Here is an 18459-nt window from a genome sequence, read left to right on the forward strand (position 1 = left end):
ATGTGTCAGAAAGTCCTCTTAATGCCATCTCAACAATATATTTTAAGTCTGTGCCACCTGCTTTTCTCCCAGATACTGTTGTGATGCAGGCACTTACCATGTCTTGCCTGCACCTTGTTCTAGGAAGGGATTGCTGATCCTTTCACAGGCTAGCAGTGATACTCACCTATCAGATTCCTTACATCTTACCTGGTGCTCACCTAAGGCCTTCTGGGGATCTGTGGAGTTTGAGGACTTGTCCTTTAGCTGAAGTTATGTAGGACACCCATCCACACTCCTCATCTCCCATAGCTCCAGCCCCTGAGATCAGAGCAAAGGGATGGCTCGTTTTCACTGGTCACCACCTCCAGAAGTCGGTGTCCCTGTGGCATTTTGGAGCCTGATGCTGGAGAATGGTCCCTGAACTCTGGGTATAGGCTCCCAGATGGTTAATTAGGCTGGGCTAATTGAATGCTGCCTTTGGCAGTCTTCATAATCAGACAGGTTTCCTGCTGGGAGCCAAACCCTTGGGTGTCCTTAACTGTCCCAGGGTAGTTTTCCTACCTTTAAGGACATATAGAATTGGGTTATGTGATTCAGTACCCCAGGAACCTCCTTGTTCTTGCCTGCATGGGAATATTGGTGCTACCTCTGTGTGCGTTAGTGAACAGGCCTCAGAGTCCTTATCCAGCGGGTAGAAACAGGTGTGTCATTCTTCCTGTACTAGGTTCCTCAACAGGTACACTATTGCAGTTTTGGACAAGATAATTCTTAATTATGTAGGACTGTCTTTAATGTGGGATACTTACCTTCCCTGGCTCTTGCATGTGAAATGCTGGCCCCCAGTTCTGACCTCTTCAAACACCCCCACATATGTCTCAGTGTGGTCTAAAAAAGTTCTGCCCTCAGTCTAATCAGAAAGGCACCACATGGACACTCACAGGCAAGGAAGTCACTGAGGTTACCTAGATACTGAAATCTTATCATGTTTTCAGGTCTGTCTTGGCTTGTCTCCCAGACCTAGACCTTCAGCTGTCTGAGGCTGTGACTGAGCAGACACAGGACTTGGTCCAGAGCAGGTATGAATGAGCAAAGGAATAGGATCTGTGGTGACTGGATGCTGTAGGTGACACTGTTCAGTAGAAATGCTCTATAGGGTGTGCATGTAAGTTACATGTGTAGCCACTTTAAAAAAGTAAAAAGAAGCAGGTGAAATTAATTTAAATAATGTATTTTATTTAATCTAAAAACCAAAAAAATATCATTTCAACCTGGGTAAAAATTATTAATGAGATATTTCCCATTCTTTGTGTACAAGTTTTTGAAATCTGGAGTCTCTATTACATATACAGAACCCCTCAACTCAGATTAGCCACATTTCAAGTGCTCAATCGCCATGTGGCTAATGCTACCATATGTGACAGCACTAGAGAACTCTATTCTCTTACTTCCCTGCCCAACTATTGCTTATTTCCCCCTGCCTACAACATTGTGCGTGTGTGTGGGTGGTGGTGGTGGTGGGTGTGTATGTGAAAATTTTCAAACATATAGGAAGGCTGGAAAAATTGTAGTGTGAATAGCCACATACTTAAAATCTAATTTCGACAATTGTTAACCATTTGCTATTTGCATTATCACATATGAATTCATCTATACCGTCTTATTTTTTGATTATTTTCTACTTTAAGAAGACTTTTCTTGGGGCGCCTGGGTGGCTCAGTCGTTAAGCATCTGCCTTCGGCTCAGGTCATGATCCCAGGGTCCTGGGATCAAGCCCCGAATTGGGCTCCTTGCTCAGCGGGGAGCCTGCTTCTCCCTCTGCCTCTCCCCCTGCTTGTGTTTCCTCTCTTGCTGTGTCTCTTTCTGCCAAATAAATAAATAAATAAAAATCTTTAAATAAAAAAAATAAGAAGACTTTTCTCTTTGTTGGAGGATGGGTTGGAAAGACACTCAGGAAACTGTTATCTCTTTGAACATTGTTCTACAGTCTAATCAGAGTTTTTCAAATTTTCAGGGCAGAAGTCTTGAAAGACTCCTCTCTTTTTCTCTCCATTATCCTCCCATAATCTTTTTCCTCTCTGTGGATTCCCAGAGACACAGCTTCTCTTTCCAAGGGGGCGGTGGGGGCTCTTGCCTCATTCAGTTCCCTCTCTCAGTCTACCACTAGGTTAGAGGTAGGCTTTGGGGCCAGGAAGGCCCGGGCTCCATTCTGGCCCTGCCACTCCCTAGCTGTGCCTCATATGTAACACGAGGATAATGGAGTTGTGGGAGGTTTAAGTGAGATCAATTTGTGAAGTGTAATTATTCTAGCAATTATTAAAATAGTAGGTTGGGGAGAAAAGGGAGAGAAGTTTATTGCTTATGAATGACCCTCTCTTTTGTACTTTGCTGGGGCCTTGTGAACATTTAGGTCCCAGAATTTACCTGGTACATTGTAATCATTTCTATTTCTGTCTCCTATCCAAGGTAAAAAGCTCCTGGAGGGCAAAGACTGTGTCTTTCTTCTCCCTAGCCTTAGCACCAAATGCAGGGCCTGGTTAAATAAATATTAGTTAAATAAATGAATAGAGTTCTAAGTATCACAGTTATCTTTTAATGGTACTTTCAGAAAGTTATAGAAACTTGAAAAGTCAGAAAGGAAGGCAACTTAGACTGTACAGATTCAATCTGTCATCAGTCTTTCCCTCATTGTGCATAAGGGCAAAGTGAGGCTCAAGAAAATTTACTATGTTTACCTGAATATGTGTGGCTAAATGCCCATGGACACACCATCCAGGAGGGTTGGGGAAGAGCAGTCCTCTTGGATTAATCAGCTCCCTCACATTCCTGAGGACAGCCAATCTGTGGTATACTTCTTACATTTTTTGGCTTCTTTAAGCTGACACCAATTGAGTTTATGATTCTGGAGTCTGGCTGTTCTTACGTTTGGTGAATGAGGTGGATGGCTTGGCTGGGATTCAGGGCTATTCTATTTGGGTGGGCATGGTTTCTGAATATTTATTTATTTAATTAAGGGAGAGAGGGAGCGCGAGGGAGCGCTAGAGAGCATGGGGGGAGGGGCAACGGGAGAGGAAACTCAAGACAACTCCACGCAGAACCTGATACGGGTCAATACCCTGAGATCACGACTTGAGCGGAAACCAAGAGTTGGTCACTTAACTGATCGTACCACCCAGGTGACCCCTGAATATCTTTTCTAAAGCTGCTATAACTTTTGTTGCATTCATTAATATACAAATAAGGTGTTTGTTGTCAAATGTTAAAAATATAGATTGCCAAAATAAAATTCAATCACTGGTAACCCCACCACTCAGTGAGAAGCACTGTTAATATCACATGGTATAGCTCTCCAGCTCCCATCTGTGCATACGTTTAAGGTTACAACTAGAACATTCCCAGCCCTAACTGCCCTGTATGCCCAAATGAGGTCACATTTTCATGAATTCCCAGATTTTGTAGACTGTATTTTTTATCCACATGTCAGTGTCTACCCCCATCTTCCCGGTCTCGCCACTTATTTTTGGAATTCCCTAGGGCCTGCCTCATGGAGTTTATACTTCACGTCTCTTTCTTCTGTCTCTTTTCTCTTTTCCATCATCACTTGGGGCCAGAAGAGACTAGGCTTCCCCTGGCCCTGGCTATCATGGCCCCCTCTACCTTAGAGCTTCAAACCTCTGCTACTTGGCGGTCACAGGTGAAAGTGGGGAACTTTCTGCACTATGGGCATTATGGGGGAGCTCTGGGGGCTGGGTCCTCAGCTTGGTTCTTGATTCAGTGTGCTGAAAGGCAACTTCGAAAAACTGCTCTCAGGACAATGGCTTGACTTATAAGGAAGAGGCCTGCTCTGAATGTCAAAGATTGCATATTCATTCCTTCTCTTTGTATTCTTTCTATAATAATTCAAATCTTCCCCCAGACAGATGCTCTGGGCCCCCAAGGAAGAAGCTCACATATTTCCTTCCTGAGCAAAATGTTGTCTCCCCCACCCCTGCTAGCCCCCACCATTAGTATTCTTGCTTAATTTATTCCTAGAGATTTTATATTTTTGGCTGCCAATTTCAATATTTTTGCTCTGTTGTGTTTTTAAATTAATTATTACCATTATGTAGGAAAAGTCACTACTTTTTGTATTTTTTTAAAAATAATCTTCTTTATTGAACTCTTATTAGTGTGGATAGTTTTTAGCATAATCTCTTAAGCTTTCTAGATATGTAATTACATAATACATTATTTTTACCTTTTATGCTCTTTTTAAACTGTGCTAAGTTAAGTGAAAGTGGTAAGAGTGAGCATTCTCACTTATCCCTGGTTTTCATGGGAACATCTGTTTTCTTACCATCAGTCATGATGTTGGCTACTGGTTTGAAATATTTTTCTTTTTAATCACGTGAAGAGAGTACCCTTCTAATACTGCACTTCCGGTTTTTTTTTGGTTCATTTGTGTATTTATCAGGAATGAATAATGAATTTTATCAAATGCCTTTCTGCCCCTCATGGAGGTGATTATATGGTTTTATTCTTTTTACCTATGTATATAACTAATTACAACAATAGATTTCTAAAAATATCAAACCACCTTCAGATTCCTAGAATAAGCTATATTTGTTTATGGAGCATTGGTCTTTCAATATTCTGCTAGGGACATAAATATGTTATTTATTTTTTAGAATTTTGATATCTGTTGTGTTTTTATGCGATAGTTGTCAGGGTTATTATCAGGGTTATGCTAGTTTTAGAAAATAAATTTTGTAAATTAAAAAATAAAGGAAAGTTCCTACCTTTCTCTATTCTTTGAGATAGTTTGAACAGCTCCAGTTGTTTGTAGGATCATTTCTTAATCCTTTTACTTTTTTGGAGTAGACTATTTTTTTAGAGCAGTTTTAGTTTCACAGCAAAATTGAGTGGAATGTACAGGGATTTCCCATGTACGTCCTGCCCCCACTATCATCTGGCACCACGATGGTACATTTGTTATAATCCATGAACCTCCACTGATACATCAGAGTCAACCAAAGTACATAGTTTACATTAGGGTTAACTCTTGTGTTGTACACTGTAAAGGCTTTGACAAATGTATAATGACATGTATCCAACATGATAGTGTCCTGGGAAATAGTTTCACTGCCCTAAAAATCCTCTGTGCCCACCTGTTCATGCTTCTTTCGTCTCTGGCCCCTGGCAACCACTGATTCTTTTGTCTCCATAGTTTTGCCTTTTCCAGAATGTCATATGGTTGGAATCATACAGTATGTAGCTTTTTCAGATTGTATTCTTTCTCTTACTAAGATGCATTTAAGATTCCTACATGTTTTTTAATGGCTTGATAGCTCATTTCTTCTCAGTGCTGAGTAATATTCCATTGTCTTAATGTACTTTGGTTTATTTATTCATTCACCTATGGAAGGGCATCTTGGTTGCTTCTAAGTTTTGGCAATTAATAAAACTGCTGTAAACATCTATGTGCAGTTTTTGTGTGAACATAAGTTTTAAACTACTTGTGTTAATACCAAGAAGTGTGATTCCTGGATAATAGAGTAGAATGTGTTTAGTTTTGTAAGAAACTGCCAGACTGTTTCTATATAGCTGTACCATTTGAGTTCCTTTCTATATTTTTTTACATAATATTTTAATGTTAAAATTTCACCTGGATATACCTAGATGGTCTGCCCTGGCCTCTCTAGATAGTTTGCCTAGTACTCAGTGTGACTTTTCATCTAAACACTCAATTCTTCAGCTCAGGAAATTTACTTTATTTCTTTAATTATTATTTCTCCATGGGCTCTGCTCTCTACTTCTAGAATGTCTATTATATAAGCGTATTTGAGTTCCTGGGCATTTCCCCTCTCTCTCTCTATTCTTTTTTTCCTCCAGACGTGTGAGATAGGTTCTCGAAGTGGTCTTTCCTGATTTGATTTTTAATCTGAAAGTAAATTTCCTGCTTTGCATAATTTCCCCAAATTCATGTATGGATTGACTTTTGAATATTATTTAAATAGAATATAAATTTGGGGATTTTACTATTTTTCCATTTTTTAGATTCTAGTAACCCTGGTAATAAGGTACAATACTTGATATCTTTTTTCATATGTCTAGCAATTTTCCTCTATTTGTTCACTTTAAAGAGGGACCTAGATCTATGTTTGTTTGGTATTGTAATTGAAATGGTTCTAGGGGTGCCTGGGTGGCTTCATCGTTAAGCATCTGCCTTCCACTCAGGTCATGATCCCAGGGTCCTGGGATTGAGCCCCGCATCAGGGAGCCTGCTTCTCCCTCTCGCACTGCCCCTGCTTGTATTCCCTCTCTCGCTGTGTCTTTCTCTCTGTCAAATAAATAAATAAATAAATAAAAATCTTAAAAAAAAAGAAATGGTTCTATAAAAATTATGTAGCTTAGTTTCAAGCATGTTGGCTTCAGACAGTGGAGAAAGAAGAGGAAAACCTGGTTGTTTATGGTTTAGTGGAGTGGGTGTAGGGTGGTGCTCTACTCGGCCATGATTAGAGCAGGAAGAACTCCTGAGAAGACGAGAGAAGTTTGCCGCTGTTCTGGGCAACTTCTTTTCAATATTTACTGAGGCAGCCTAAGGTTAGGCAAAGGACTATCTCCCTTCTCTAACTGGAATGAGCACCCAGGTTAGGAACCTGCTGATCATTATCCCTACTTTTCTGTGCAAAACAAAAGATGGGCTGAGTCTTGGCCTTTCCTCTGAGAGCAGACAGTTGTGTTCCTAAAGTGACTCAACTTGTTTCCTGCCTGTGCCCACCTCACCCTTATTCCTAGTCCTGGCTGTCTATCATAGGGCTTAGGGAGGCTCTGGGGGACATACCCTCCACTACCTCCTGGAGATGCCCTTCCTTAGTCAATGCATCCATCAATATGGTTTAATTTGCACTCTATCTTGTAGAAATCCCTTAAATTTTCTGGACCAGAATTTGTAACAGAGAGGGGTTAAGTGCATGGGTTCAAATTATGATCTATAAACGAAGATCTGGAGACTGTAACTTTTGTCAGGTTAGAATACGAAACTGATTTTTACAGTTTCACCACTAGGTGGTGCCACCAATTACTGAAAACAATGGTTGGATCGTGGGACAACCAAGAACCACTTGTATCCGGAACAAGCACAATTTTGTGAGCTTGTATGGAAGTTGTATGCACTTGTGCGTATGTGCACGAGTGTGTGCACACACAATTCTCGGTGCATGAGTTTACCCACAGAGCAGTTTACAAGGGCCCACAGGCATGTTAAGTGCATGCATAGGTCTGTGCCCTGGAAAGTATGGGCATGAAGCTAAATGATAGGAACTCCAAAAGGCTGACCTATCAGCTGTATGGTCTGAAACTCCAGTCCCTCAGCTAGGAAGGCAGCCTGTGGAGTGTGCAGAAGACCAAACCCTATGGGAGAAATACAGTCACAGTGCTACAGAACAGCTTTTCTGACACAACCACACATTCCTCTAAAGTCATCAGTCCTGCAAACCCTTCTGGACAGTCAGGACTACAAGAAGGTCTCAGTCACTTCTGCAGTCCCAGAGGACTGTGGTCTCTATACCTTCCCCCAGGTGCTCAAAGCATCTTATCAAATACCCACCCTGGGATCCTATCTTCTGTCCAGATGGGAAGTGACTCTGTACTTAAGAAAACAAATGTCACGTGTATGTGTGTGTGAGAGGGGTGGAGCGTTTAGTGTCCACATCTGTCTATCGATGTCCCTGTTATCTCTGTAGAAGGTCCCCAGCTGATCTCAGACTCTCACTCTGGATTGCCCCCCTCACTCCAGGAATAGTGCTGTCTTCATTACCTGCTGTACAGAATAGCCCACAAAGCTGGGAAAACTTAAGCAAGTTGCTTCCCTTCTCTGGCCTCAGTTTCTCTAACTCTTCAGTGACGGCTGGGTCTGGGTGATTCCAAGAGGTCCTTTGTGCTGACTGAAGCCCTGCATGTCTGCAGTTTGCAGGGTCCTGGCCCCATCCCGTGGCTGGTGTGGAGTGGGAGTCTCCTTAGAGAAGAAGGAGAAAGTTCTGTTTGCTTTTTTCCTCTTCTTTCCAGCAGACTTCCCTCCTTAACAGGCCCTGAGAGAAGGCAGCTGGGTTCCCAGGGCCCCAGAGGCCATAGGAGGAAGTTCTCACTCCGGCATCATTAAAAGTTTAAGTGGCTTTCCCTCTGAGGGTGAAAGCCCCTGGATTCATTAGAGCTGCTGCCCCCTGAGTCCAATTTGGTTGAAGGGATCATTTGGCGTTTTCATCCAGAGAAGGTTTTCACTAAGGGTTTGGGGCCTCCCTGAGAGAGCTCATCTCATTGAGGTCTGAGAGGAAAAGTCCCCAGAGGTCACTTCTTGCCCTGGCACTTTTCCAGAGGAGGAACCTGGCTGGGTCAGGGGAGGGGCTTGCCTAAGGACACATGGAGGCTGGCTGCTGAAAACATTCCTCCAGGGGGCAGGGCAATGAGCGGTACCAGGGAAGGGTAGGGAGGGAGGGTGGGGGGCCTCATTGTGGAGGGCCCCTGGGCATCTGCAGCTTATGGAGTGAGATGGAGAGCTGCATGTGCAGAGGAGCTTTGAGGATGGCCTGACAAGCCCACAGCAGAAAGGATTCCCCGGGGAGATAGTGGGTGCCTGGCCCTGAGGCATGTGAGCTGGATGGACAGTGCTTGTTTAGGATGCACAGAACGGATTCGGGACTAGGAGGGGCAGGGGAGTCTGACTGCTCAGGTTCTGCCTGCTTTGTAAGTTCTTCACCAGGAAGGAATAGCATGTCACTCCTGCTGTGCAGAAGGTGTGGGATGGGGCCAAAAGCCTGCCATTTATGGCCAGTTGAGACTGTTGAACGGGGAACCAGGAGGCTGGGACGGGGTCTGGCCTCTCTGAGCTCAGCAGCCTCCTTCCTGCCTCCTGAGCATGGGCTAACACCCAGACCGGGTGGGACCGAGGACCTAGAGACAGGATTCAGCTTCTCTAATGATGAAAATCTGCCCGCAGTACCTCACTGAGCTCCTGAAGCACAATTCATTCCATAGGGCCTGTCCCTGTCCTGGAGGACTCGGGTGGCAGGACAGGGAGCCAGAGACTCTCAAATGCTGAGGTCTCTCTGGTCCACACTCCACTGCAATAATATTGATGGCAAATGTGTGTCAGGGACTAGTTTAAGTGCTTTATAAATCTTAACTCCTTGAATCCTTAGAAAACCCTATGTATGGGGGAAAGTACTCTTATTGGCCATTTTGCAGATGAGGAAATTGAGGCACAGAGAAGTTAAGTAACTTGTGCACAGTCACAGAGCTAGTGAGTTGTGTTGTTCCAGAATCCACATTCTTATTGGCTAAGTTTTACTGTCTAAGAGTGGAGGGAGCTGAGGCCAGGGAGGGGAAGGGACTGGCCTGGTCACTTGGCCAGGTGGCAGAGATGGGGGGGGCTGGGCCTCTTGTCCCCAACCTCAGGGCTCTTCCTTCCACAGCCCTGGCTGTCCCCACCCAGCCTCCCCATGGACCTCCCCAGAGTTAACAGTCCCCTGGCCTGGCGCTTGGCAGGCAGCTCCAGCCCAAAGAGGCTGCGCCCACATTCCCTGGCTGCTCTCCAGCCCGCAGGAGCTGAGACAACAAGGTCCAGGGACTGTGAGGGCTGAGCAGAGGTGGCCGAAGGGGAGGAAGCAGCAAGGAGCCGCCGAGTGGGAGGACTGTCCAGCTCCCGGATGCTAGGCCTCGTGGGCTTGATCACTGGCGCTGCTGCGGTCGTTCTGCTGCTGCTGCTGCTGGCCGCCTGCCTGTGCCGTGGCCGGCAGTACCCCAGTGTGGAGAGGAACCGCCCGGCTGCGAGGACAGACCGGGTCCGGTGGGCCCAGCCTTGCTTCTTCCCGCGCCGGGGCCACCTGGGCCGCCCTCACTGTCTCCATCATCCTGGCCACGTGGCTCGCATGCACCATGCGGGCCTCCAGCACCACCACGGCCCCCGAGGCCGCCGCTGACACCTGTGAATGGCAGCCACTGCCTGCCCTTCCATCGCAGGGACTCGTGGACGCCCGTGCTCCCATGCAGAGGGGCGCCTCTGGGTGGTAAACGCTGGGTACTGTGCCCGGTCCTGCTGGGCTGCTGCTGCATACTATGCCCCAGAGAACCGAGGGGCACCAGGTGTGGCCCTGCGCACATCGAAGGGTGACGGGGTGAGAGCAAGCGGGGCCCTTTGGGGATGGAGCCGCCTTGTGACTGTCACTCCCAGCGGACGCCGGTGCACGTGGACGCCCAGAAGACGTGCCACGCTTCTGGAAGTGCTGTCTTCTGACGTACTGTATGTACTGTCCGCAGGCCCCTGGCCCGGGGGCTAGCTGGGAGGGGCCGGCAATGCCCTCGTATTTGGAGAAGGCAGTACGAGGCTGCAAGGTCCATTCACTTGTGCCTTGATGCAAGAAAATAAAAACCACTAAGAAGCTTTTGTGAAGAGGCTCTTGATTGTAACTCAGGTGGGAGAGGGAGCAACCAGGCGTGTGTCCGCACTGCCCTGGGACCTTCCTCTCGGACAAGAAGTGAATGCCTGGCACAGGCGCCCTCTGCCTGTGGGCTGGAGGGCACTGTGGCCGGCCCTGTGGTGCTCTGAGGGCAGTGGGGAGGGAACGCTCGGGACCCAGGCTTTGAGGGAGGATTTAGGGTTTGCACGCAGCCCTGCCCAGAGAGGGCTGTCCGTGTACCAGGGGGGCTCTGGGCCTCTGTGGGACAGTCCAGGGGCTCAGGGAGAAGAGGGATGAGGCCACGCAGGCTGGCCCCCAAGGCCTCTACCTCCAGCGCTTTTCCCAGCCCATCTCCAGGGCAGACTGAGCTCTGGGACCTGCAGAAGCCCCACTCTGTGGGCTGTGTTGAATTCAGTATTTCCTTGGTAACTGGGTCAGGGTTTCTTATCCAAGCCTTGAGTCTTCAGCTCCCCGTGCTCACGGGTGTCTGTGTATACCAGAGGGGTGGAGAGGTTCTTTAAACTGCAGGAGGTGGTGCTGGGTGGCCTTTGGAGAGTGCTTGCCTCCTCGGGATCTCAGTTTCCTCTTCCCTAAAATGGGATAGATAGCGGAGATTCCTTCTTGCCAAAGCCTGGAGACATGTTCCAAATATCCCATGAATAGCTGGCAGAATTCCACAGGGAGGAAGGAAATCTTGTTCTGAGGTCTTTAGCCTGTGCTTGGGTGGGAAATGGAGGGAGGAGATCCTTGGGGGCCAGGAGAGGTGGTGGTGGTAGTGGGGGCTGACTCAAGAATAAGCCAGAAAGTCAGGGGCCTGGTGACTCATTGGAACAGAACATCCTGTTTCTTTTCTATTTCCCAGTGGATTCTCCATGAGGCCTGGGGGGTGTGATGGGGAGGGTGAGGCGAATTCACACTGACAACCACACTAGATTTCTGGGCTGGGAAAGTAGGCCATGGGTCAGTATGTATTGCTGATTTTATCTCTGCTGTGTCCTTCAAATCCTCCTCCGGTCCCGCATCCCCATGTTTGCCCTAGCTTGTCCCCCCAGCCTGGATTCCTGCCCACCTCCAACCCTGCCCTTTCTGAAGCATCTCTGCGTGGCCTGAGGGATCTGCCGAAATGCCTCATCACCCTAGGGGGAAAGTCTCTGCCTCTCGGTTGGCTATTCAAGGCCCCCTGATCTGGTTCCTGCCCCTTGCCCCTTTTCTCCTGTCCATACTGCTTTGTCGTCATTGGCCCCAGAAAACACCTCATACCTTCCCCTCTCTGGGTCTTTGCTCAAGAAGAATTTTTTGCTCCCTCCTATAGGTTTCCAATTTGTTACAAGATTTATTTTTGTATTTATGTTGGAACACAATTACATTGTCTCCTTCCCCCGAGATTTATGGCAGGATTCAGGGACCCCTACCCTCCTAGGTCTGAGAACCTTTGAGGGCTCCCTGCCCCCAGTGCAAAACCAGCCAAAACAACAGATGCTCAGGAAAAATTCTCAGAACCTCATGCTCTCTGGAAAAGTAAATATGATTGGAATAACCCCTGCCAGAAATTTGGGGCTTGTGGGATACCAAGTATAGCAGTAGGGCCCCGAGAGGATTAGGCCTCTGAGTTCCTGGGGCCTTGCTGAGGGGGCTCGGGTTCCCACTCCGTCCCTGGTGTTGGGGATCTGAGAACTGGGAAACATTTAACAGATGGACGTGTGTGGCCTGCTGTCTTGGACGTCTCCTCTCCCTTATCTCTCTGCGGAGCCCCATGTCAAACTCGGATGGCCTGCCTGTCCTCGGTGTGGCCTGGAGTCTCTAGGAGAGCGCTATTCTCTCTGTTCTAGGATGTCTGCCACCATCTTTGCCTTTCCTAATGTAAGGAAAAGTGTGGGATGTGGTCTTTTTCTGATCAGTTGACGATGGTGGATCTGGGAGGACACATACATATCTAAGTGATAGTTATCTTGGGGAGTCCCATGGCATCTGGTGTCCATGGGCAGGGGCTGTATATCACAGGATGACAATAATCACAAGAAGAAGAGAAGATACCCAGAAAAAACCCTTAGTACAAATGTCTCTGAGCTGTGGGCAAACAGGTATGGCTGTCTTGATCTTTTCAACTTGCGTGATCCCGCTGCTGCCACTTGTTACAGGACAGGGCTGTGGGGGGAATGGTCGAGGGCGAGGATCCTGGACTGAACGCGCACTCTGGCGAAGCCATCTGCACTTCGTCCATCTTTATCAGACATTGCTCCTTTTGCCCTGGGCTTGAGATGCTGTGTTGGCCATTCCATGTGGCAGACTGCCCATGTGATGTGAAACCCCGCGGGGCCTTCAGAGCAGACTGCACCTGTCCTCACAACATAAGCCAGGTCCCTCACATTGTGCCATGCAGCATCCATTCAGATACTGAATGCCTTTTGTGAGAATGGACCAGAAGGCCTATTTTACTGATGAATCAAGGAAGGGCCCCCAAATCTCAGAATCAGATAAGGAAACCGATACAAGGCAGAAGGTAAGAGGGCTGAGCAGTCGCCTTTGTTCCAGTTTAAAACTGCTGAAAATTGCACGTCTACCATAAGTGGCCTCCAACTCTATGCATCCACAAAGAACAGGCAAACCAGAAGTCAGAGAACAAATAACTCAGCTTGAAACCCGGTTCTTCTGGTGTCTTCTACCTCCTGAATTGGCTCATCATGTTTCCTTCGCTCTGCTCTGGTTGCCCCGGTTAATACTAGTAATTCGAGGTGTCCAGCTTCCTGCCATGGGCTCAGCTTGCCCGGAGCTGCTCATGCGGAGGAAGAGCCCTGAGCTCATGCTGGAAAAGGGAAGAGTGAGAATTTGACAGGCTTCATGTAGTCCAAATAGTCACTCATTCTGTGCTTAAGCAGCCTCCTAAAACTGGTACTAAAGAAAATTCACTGGGTCCTTGGAGAGCTTGCAAAGGACCCAGGCTGTGTGACCTCAGGCTGGCCCTTTGCCCTTTCTGGGCCTTTGCACTCCGATCAGTAAAACTGTGGAAAGAGGTGATTGCTCTGTGGCCCCGTGGTACCCGGGAAGAGCACTGAGCTAGGAGGGAAAGGAGGGAAGCCCCCCTACCCCTTCAGCCATTTGGTGCTCTTGTTATCACTATGACTAATTAGCAGTAGGCTACAGGCAGGTCATTTAACTTCTGACTATATGCATTTTGTCTGTAAAATGGAGACAATATCACTTCCCAGGGTTGCTGGAGCCATTATATGAGATAATGCCTGGCTGTGTCTGGTACCTGGGAGCATTGTTTCTCTCCACTCCATTCCTCATAGTTTGGGTAAAGCCTCCTTTCTGGAAGTGGGGTGGTGTCAGGGGGTGGAAGAGCCGCGACTGAGTGAGAGGATGCAGCCCTTCTGGCGGACTTACTCAGCGGCCTGGCCTGGCTCAGCCCTCACCCGGAGCGGCCAAGTGGAGAACCCGACTGCGCAGGGCTGGAACGGCGCGGGTGTGCGTGGGTGTGGGGTAAGTGCAGTCACCAAGGGGGCAGGCAGCTGTGCAGGTCCTGGGCCCACACTCACAATTGGAGGAAGGAATTCAGGAAGTGCTCACGGCTACTCAGACATCTCGGAGCCTTGTCCCAAGCAGGACAAAGGCTGCAGCACCCAGGGATGAGTGGGCCATGGCCTGGCCTGTGGGGTGGCCCCCATGTCAGGAGGCCACGGCACCGCGTACAGCCAGCGCTGTCACTCGGGGAAGCCCGGGGTAAGTTGTCATAGCACCTGAGCGTGGGCGGCAGGTGTGAGGGCTGGGGGGAGGCCATGCCAAAGAGGGCTTCTCGGGAACGGGAACCACACGGCAAAGGAGCCCCGTCGGAAGTCACTGAAGGGGTTCAGGTCCTGGTGGGAGCATACCCTGACTTCTCTAAACAGCACTCTCCCAGCCCCATGTAGAAAAGGAGGCCGAGTCAAAGGGACCTCAGCCCCTGCCGAAGGCCCCATGGCCCTCGTGGTGCCCCTGCAGTGCCCCCAGCCCGACCTTGCCCAGGGTGGAAGAGCCGCGACTGAGTGAGAGGATGCAGCCCTTCTGGCGGACTTACTCAGCGGCCTGGCCTGGCTCAGCCCTCACCCGGAGCGGCCAAGTGGAGAACCCGACTGCGCAGGGCTGGAACGGCGCGGGTGTGCGTGGGGGTGGGGTAAGTGCAGTCACCAAGGGGGCAGGCAGCCTTCCTGCCCACCTGCGTTCCTGCCCCCTGCCGGCGGCCAGGAGCTCAGGAGGCAGCAGATAGGCTGACTCAAGGACTGGCCCAAGGTTCTTCCAGGGGAGGAGACCAGGCTCATCCTGGATCCCCAGGAGGGGGAGTATTTTGTCTTTTGTCCAAGCAGACAAACTCTCTCGAAGTGGGTAGGCGGCACCAGAGGGCCGGGTTGGCAAGGTTCCCTCTGAGCAAAGTCTTCTGCTCCCTCTTCCTCAGCCCCTCCGTGTCCGGGGAGTCTTGAGCTCACATCTTTCAGGACAGCTCTTCTTCCAGAAGCTGCCAGTAGAGTTGACCACGGCTCTTGGGATCCTGGCCAGAGGCTTAGAAAACAGTAACAGACAGCAGCTGAGGTCTGATGGCGCAATGCGGAGTGCCCGCCGGCCTGGTGGGGCCGTGACCCGGGGCCTCAGACCGGCATCTGCTAGGAGCCCACAAGGAGTGCGGCTGGAAGAGCAGGGCGCCTGCTACCCCCCAGAGCCCCCTGTTTCGGGTGGGGAGCTGAGGCTCTAAGACTCGGCCCTGGTTGCTCAGCAGGTCACCTGCCACACGGGGCCATGGAAACAGCAGTGATTGGCGTGGTGGTGGTGCTGTTTGTGGTCACCGTAGCCATCACCTGCCTCCTCTGCTGCTTCAGCTGTGACTCGAGGACCCAGGATCCTCAGGGGGGCCCTGGCCGCAGCTTCACAGTGGCCACGTTTCACCAGGAGGCTTCTCTCTTCACGGGGCCGGGTCATCATGCCCAGCCGCCGGTGGCGGGTGCCGGGGACTTCTGGACCTTCATGTGAGGCCTCACAGTCCCCAGGATTTGTTCTGCTGGTGGGTCAGACCCACTCACCCCCCAGTAAGCCTTCCCTGGTGTCCCACTCCTCCAAGGCTGTATTGGGCGAACTCCCCGTCCCAGCCCAGCCCAGATTGCTGTGCCCGCCAGCCTGGGAGATCTGCAGGGCTGGGACCATGTGGAATTCAGCTCCGAGCCCTGAGAGTTCAGCTGGACCCTGCCCACAGGCTGGGGCCTAGGAGAGGCCTGAAGAGTGAGTGACTGACTGGGTAAAGTCGGATGGAACTGAGGCCAGCTCTTCTGATTTACCGGGGACTGCAATATCACTGGAGCTGACTGGGCACAGAGCGCTAGTTCGCTCAGGTTACCCCAGCGTGCCCGTACAACTGGTTCTATTGCCACCAGAAGAAACAGTGCCCCCAAGTGGACATTTTTACATTTTTATCTGCCCCTTTGATCGAGTCGTTCGGTTCCTTGCAAGGCACATTGCACAGAATCCAACCCTGAGACCTGTCCCCTGCCGGTTGCCTGAAATCAGACCTGCAATTCTGCAACCAAAGGGCTTCTTCCTTGGGAACAAGTGATTTATTTTATAATTGAAAATGTATATCCTTAGGGCGCCTGGGTGGCTCAGTTGGTTAAGCAACTGCCTTCGGCTCAGGTCATGATCCCGGGGTCCTGGGATCGAGCCCCGCATCAGGCTCCCTGCTCAGCTGGAAGCCTGCTTCTCCCTCTCCCACTCCCCCTGCTTGTGTTCCCTCTCATGCTCTCTCTCTCTCTGTCAATTAAATAAATAAAATCTTAAAAAAAAAAGAAGAAAATGTATATCCTTATATAGGTCTCTCAAGAACCAGGGCTAAAAACTACAAAAGGAAACAGAAGAGGAAAAAAAAAGTCACAGAAAGTACAAGCTGTTTGATTAACAGGAAAGCCAGAAAGAAGACTTTGAAACATATTTTGAATGAGACTTTATTACTATATTCTTAGAGGTCACTTCTGTTCTTAGAGAATGTGAGTGACTTGCGTCACTTGGGAATGATAGAAAAATCATGAACTGAAAGATAATTCCAAATAAATTAAAATGTTATGTTACATCGAGAGCATGTAACAAAGCTCTTGTTTTTGTCACAAAAAAAGAGATGCTCAGTTTTTATTAATAGAAAATCTGTTTTTTTTTTCTGTACCAGGAAATAAATCCTGTGCCATATTTAGAATATAGTTTGAAGGGTGCAAACTTCTGGGTCTCCTGGCTCATATGTCTCCATTCAGCCCTGAATGGATAGCCCTCTGCCTATTGAAGGGGGCAAAACTGACCCTTCCAGGGGTCTGGCCTCTACGGGTACCCAGACAGGCCATCTCGGCCACAGGAAGGACTCTCAGAGAGAGGCTTGTGGCTGCAGAGGTGCAGAGGGGGGAAGGGGCCAGGGAGAGTGTCAGGCTGGCAGAGAGGGATGGAGTAGGGGAGCATGGGGAAGGGAGAGGCATGGCCCAGGGACAGGAGTTCCTGGGAGCTTGTTGTGGTCATTCTGGACCCAAAAGCCCCCAAACGGGGCCTTCCTAGATGTACGTGGAAGGGAACGGTTGCAGGTTGCATTCTCCACAAATGAACACTGAGACAAAGTTCGGGGTGCAAGATGTTTATAGGGGTCAACATCTGTGAGGGGAATGAGGAGAAAGCAGGATTAGATGAGGAACAAATCAGATTATGATGCAGGCCCTTAATACCCGCCTCCTACCTTTGCTCAGTCTCTGAGTGCGGCCCACCCCTGTTCCCTGTCCCCCAAGGTCTGACCTCTGGCAAAGCAGCTCTGCAGCTGAGGCTGCCCCTGAAGTCCTTCCTTGAAGCGGTCCTGGGTGGTGCCTTTCTCAGAACTCAGCAGGGACCTGTTCTCAGGGGTGCCCAGACATCAGAGGTAGGGGAGCATGTCTAGACACAAAGAAATACCTGGGCATGGAAGCTCCAGATGGGCAGAGACAGAAGTGCAAGGTCTGGGAGGAGAGAGCAAAGTCAGCTCTGGTCCAGGTCAGGTGCCTTTCAGCCAAACCCAAGTATCAGGACCCCAGGCCTAGAGCCCTTTCCCTGTGCTGCGTGGTCACAACCTCCTTGGGTCCATGGAAGCAGAGTCTGCAGGCTGGAATCACATGACTCTGGAAACAAAGCGATGGCAAGGAGCCTGACCTCACACTGTAGGTGATGGGCAGTCTGTCAAGTTTCCTCATTTGTTCACTTGCTAATCCACCCACTTATCTGCCCATCCATCCATTCATTCATCCACTCACCCACCCATTCACCCGCTCATCCATCCATCCATCCATCCACCAGTTCACCCGCTCATCCATCCATCCATCCATCCATCCATCCATCCATCCATCCATCCATCTATCCATCCATCTACTCACCGAGTCTTCCTTCCTTCCTTCCTCAGGCATTTGTTCATTCATTCTGTCACCTGTTCTCTTATGTAGTCATTCACTCCTCTATCAATACACACTGGCTGAGCACCAACTGTGTACCAGGCTATGCCCAAGGAACATGGGAGTCAACCAGACATGGTCCCAGCACTTGGTGAACTCCCAATTTAGTGACCTAGACACGGCTGCACATAACACACTCAGGTGCTCAGGGGAGGGAGAGCTGGGAGACCCAAGGAAACCTGGGAGGAGGTGGCCCTTGAGCTAGACCTGAAGAAAAGAGGGCACTTCAACAGGAAGAGTTTGAGAGAGGGTGTTCCAGAGGGAGCAGCACGAGTGGTGATTCAGAGAACATGTGGGGGCAGGGAGTAGGCAATTCAGTGAGAGGAGATGAGGCTGGACCACAGCCAGCTCCCGAGGGAAGCACTTCTTGCTTCCACATCTGGAATGCTTCCAGATGCTTCCACATCTGGCCGGCACGTTTCTGGGCAATAGATGATGAAGGCAACAAAGAGGCAGCCTTGCTTGTTGGGTCGGACAAGTAGTCTTTCCAAGCACACACACACACAACACACACCAGCATTGCAATCTGCTATTGCTACAAAGGAGCTCGAGAGGTCTTTGGAGACTCTGGACAAGGCCAG

The 18459-nt window shown here is 49.3% G+C and overlaps 2 protein-coding genes across 2 annotated transcripts; both read left to right on the top strand.

The window, feature by feature from the left end:
• The first annotated feature begins 9662 nt into the window (after nt 1-9662).
• Nucleotides 9663-9935, top strand: HRCT1 (histidine rich carboxyl terminus 1). The gene has a single exon (XM_028096228.1). It carries the CDS (start codon nt 9663-9665, stop codon nt 9933-9935), a length of 273 nt encoding a protein of 90 aa, XP_027952029.1.
• A 5244-nt stretch (nt 9936-15179) lies between these two features.
• SPAAR (small regulatory polypeptide of amino acid response) lies at nt 15180-15410 on the top strand. The gene has a single exon (XM_028096227.2). The coding sequence runs from the start codon at nt 15180-15182 to the stop codon at nt 15408-15410; it is 231 nt and encodes a 76-aa protein (XP_027952028.1).
• The last annotated feature ends 3049 nt before the right edge of the window (nt 15411-18459 follow it).

Source organism: Eumetopias jubatus, unplaced genomic scaffold, assembly GCF_037043125.1.
Source record: "Eumetopias jubatus isolate StellerSeaLion01/CBP00866 unplaced genomic scaffold, mEumJub1_p1.0 scaffold_15, whole genome shotgun sequence".
Lineage (NCBI taxonomy): Eukaryota > Metazoa > Chordata > Mammalia > Carnivora > Otariidae > Eumetopias > Eumetopias jubatus.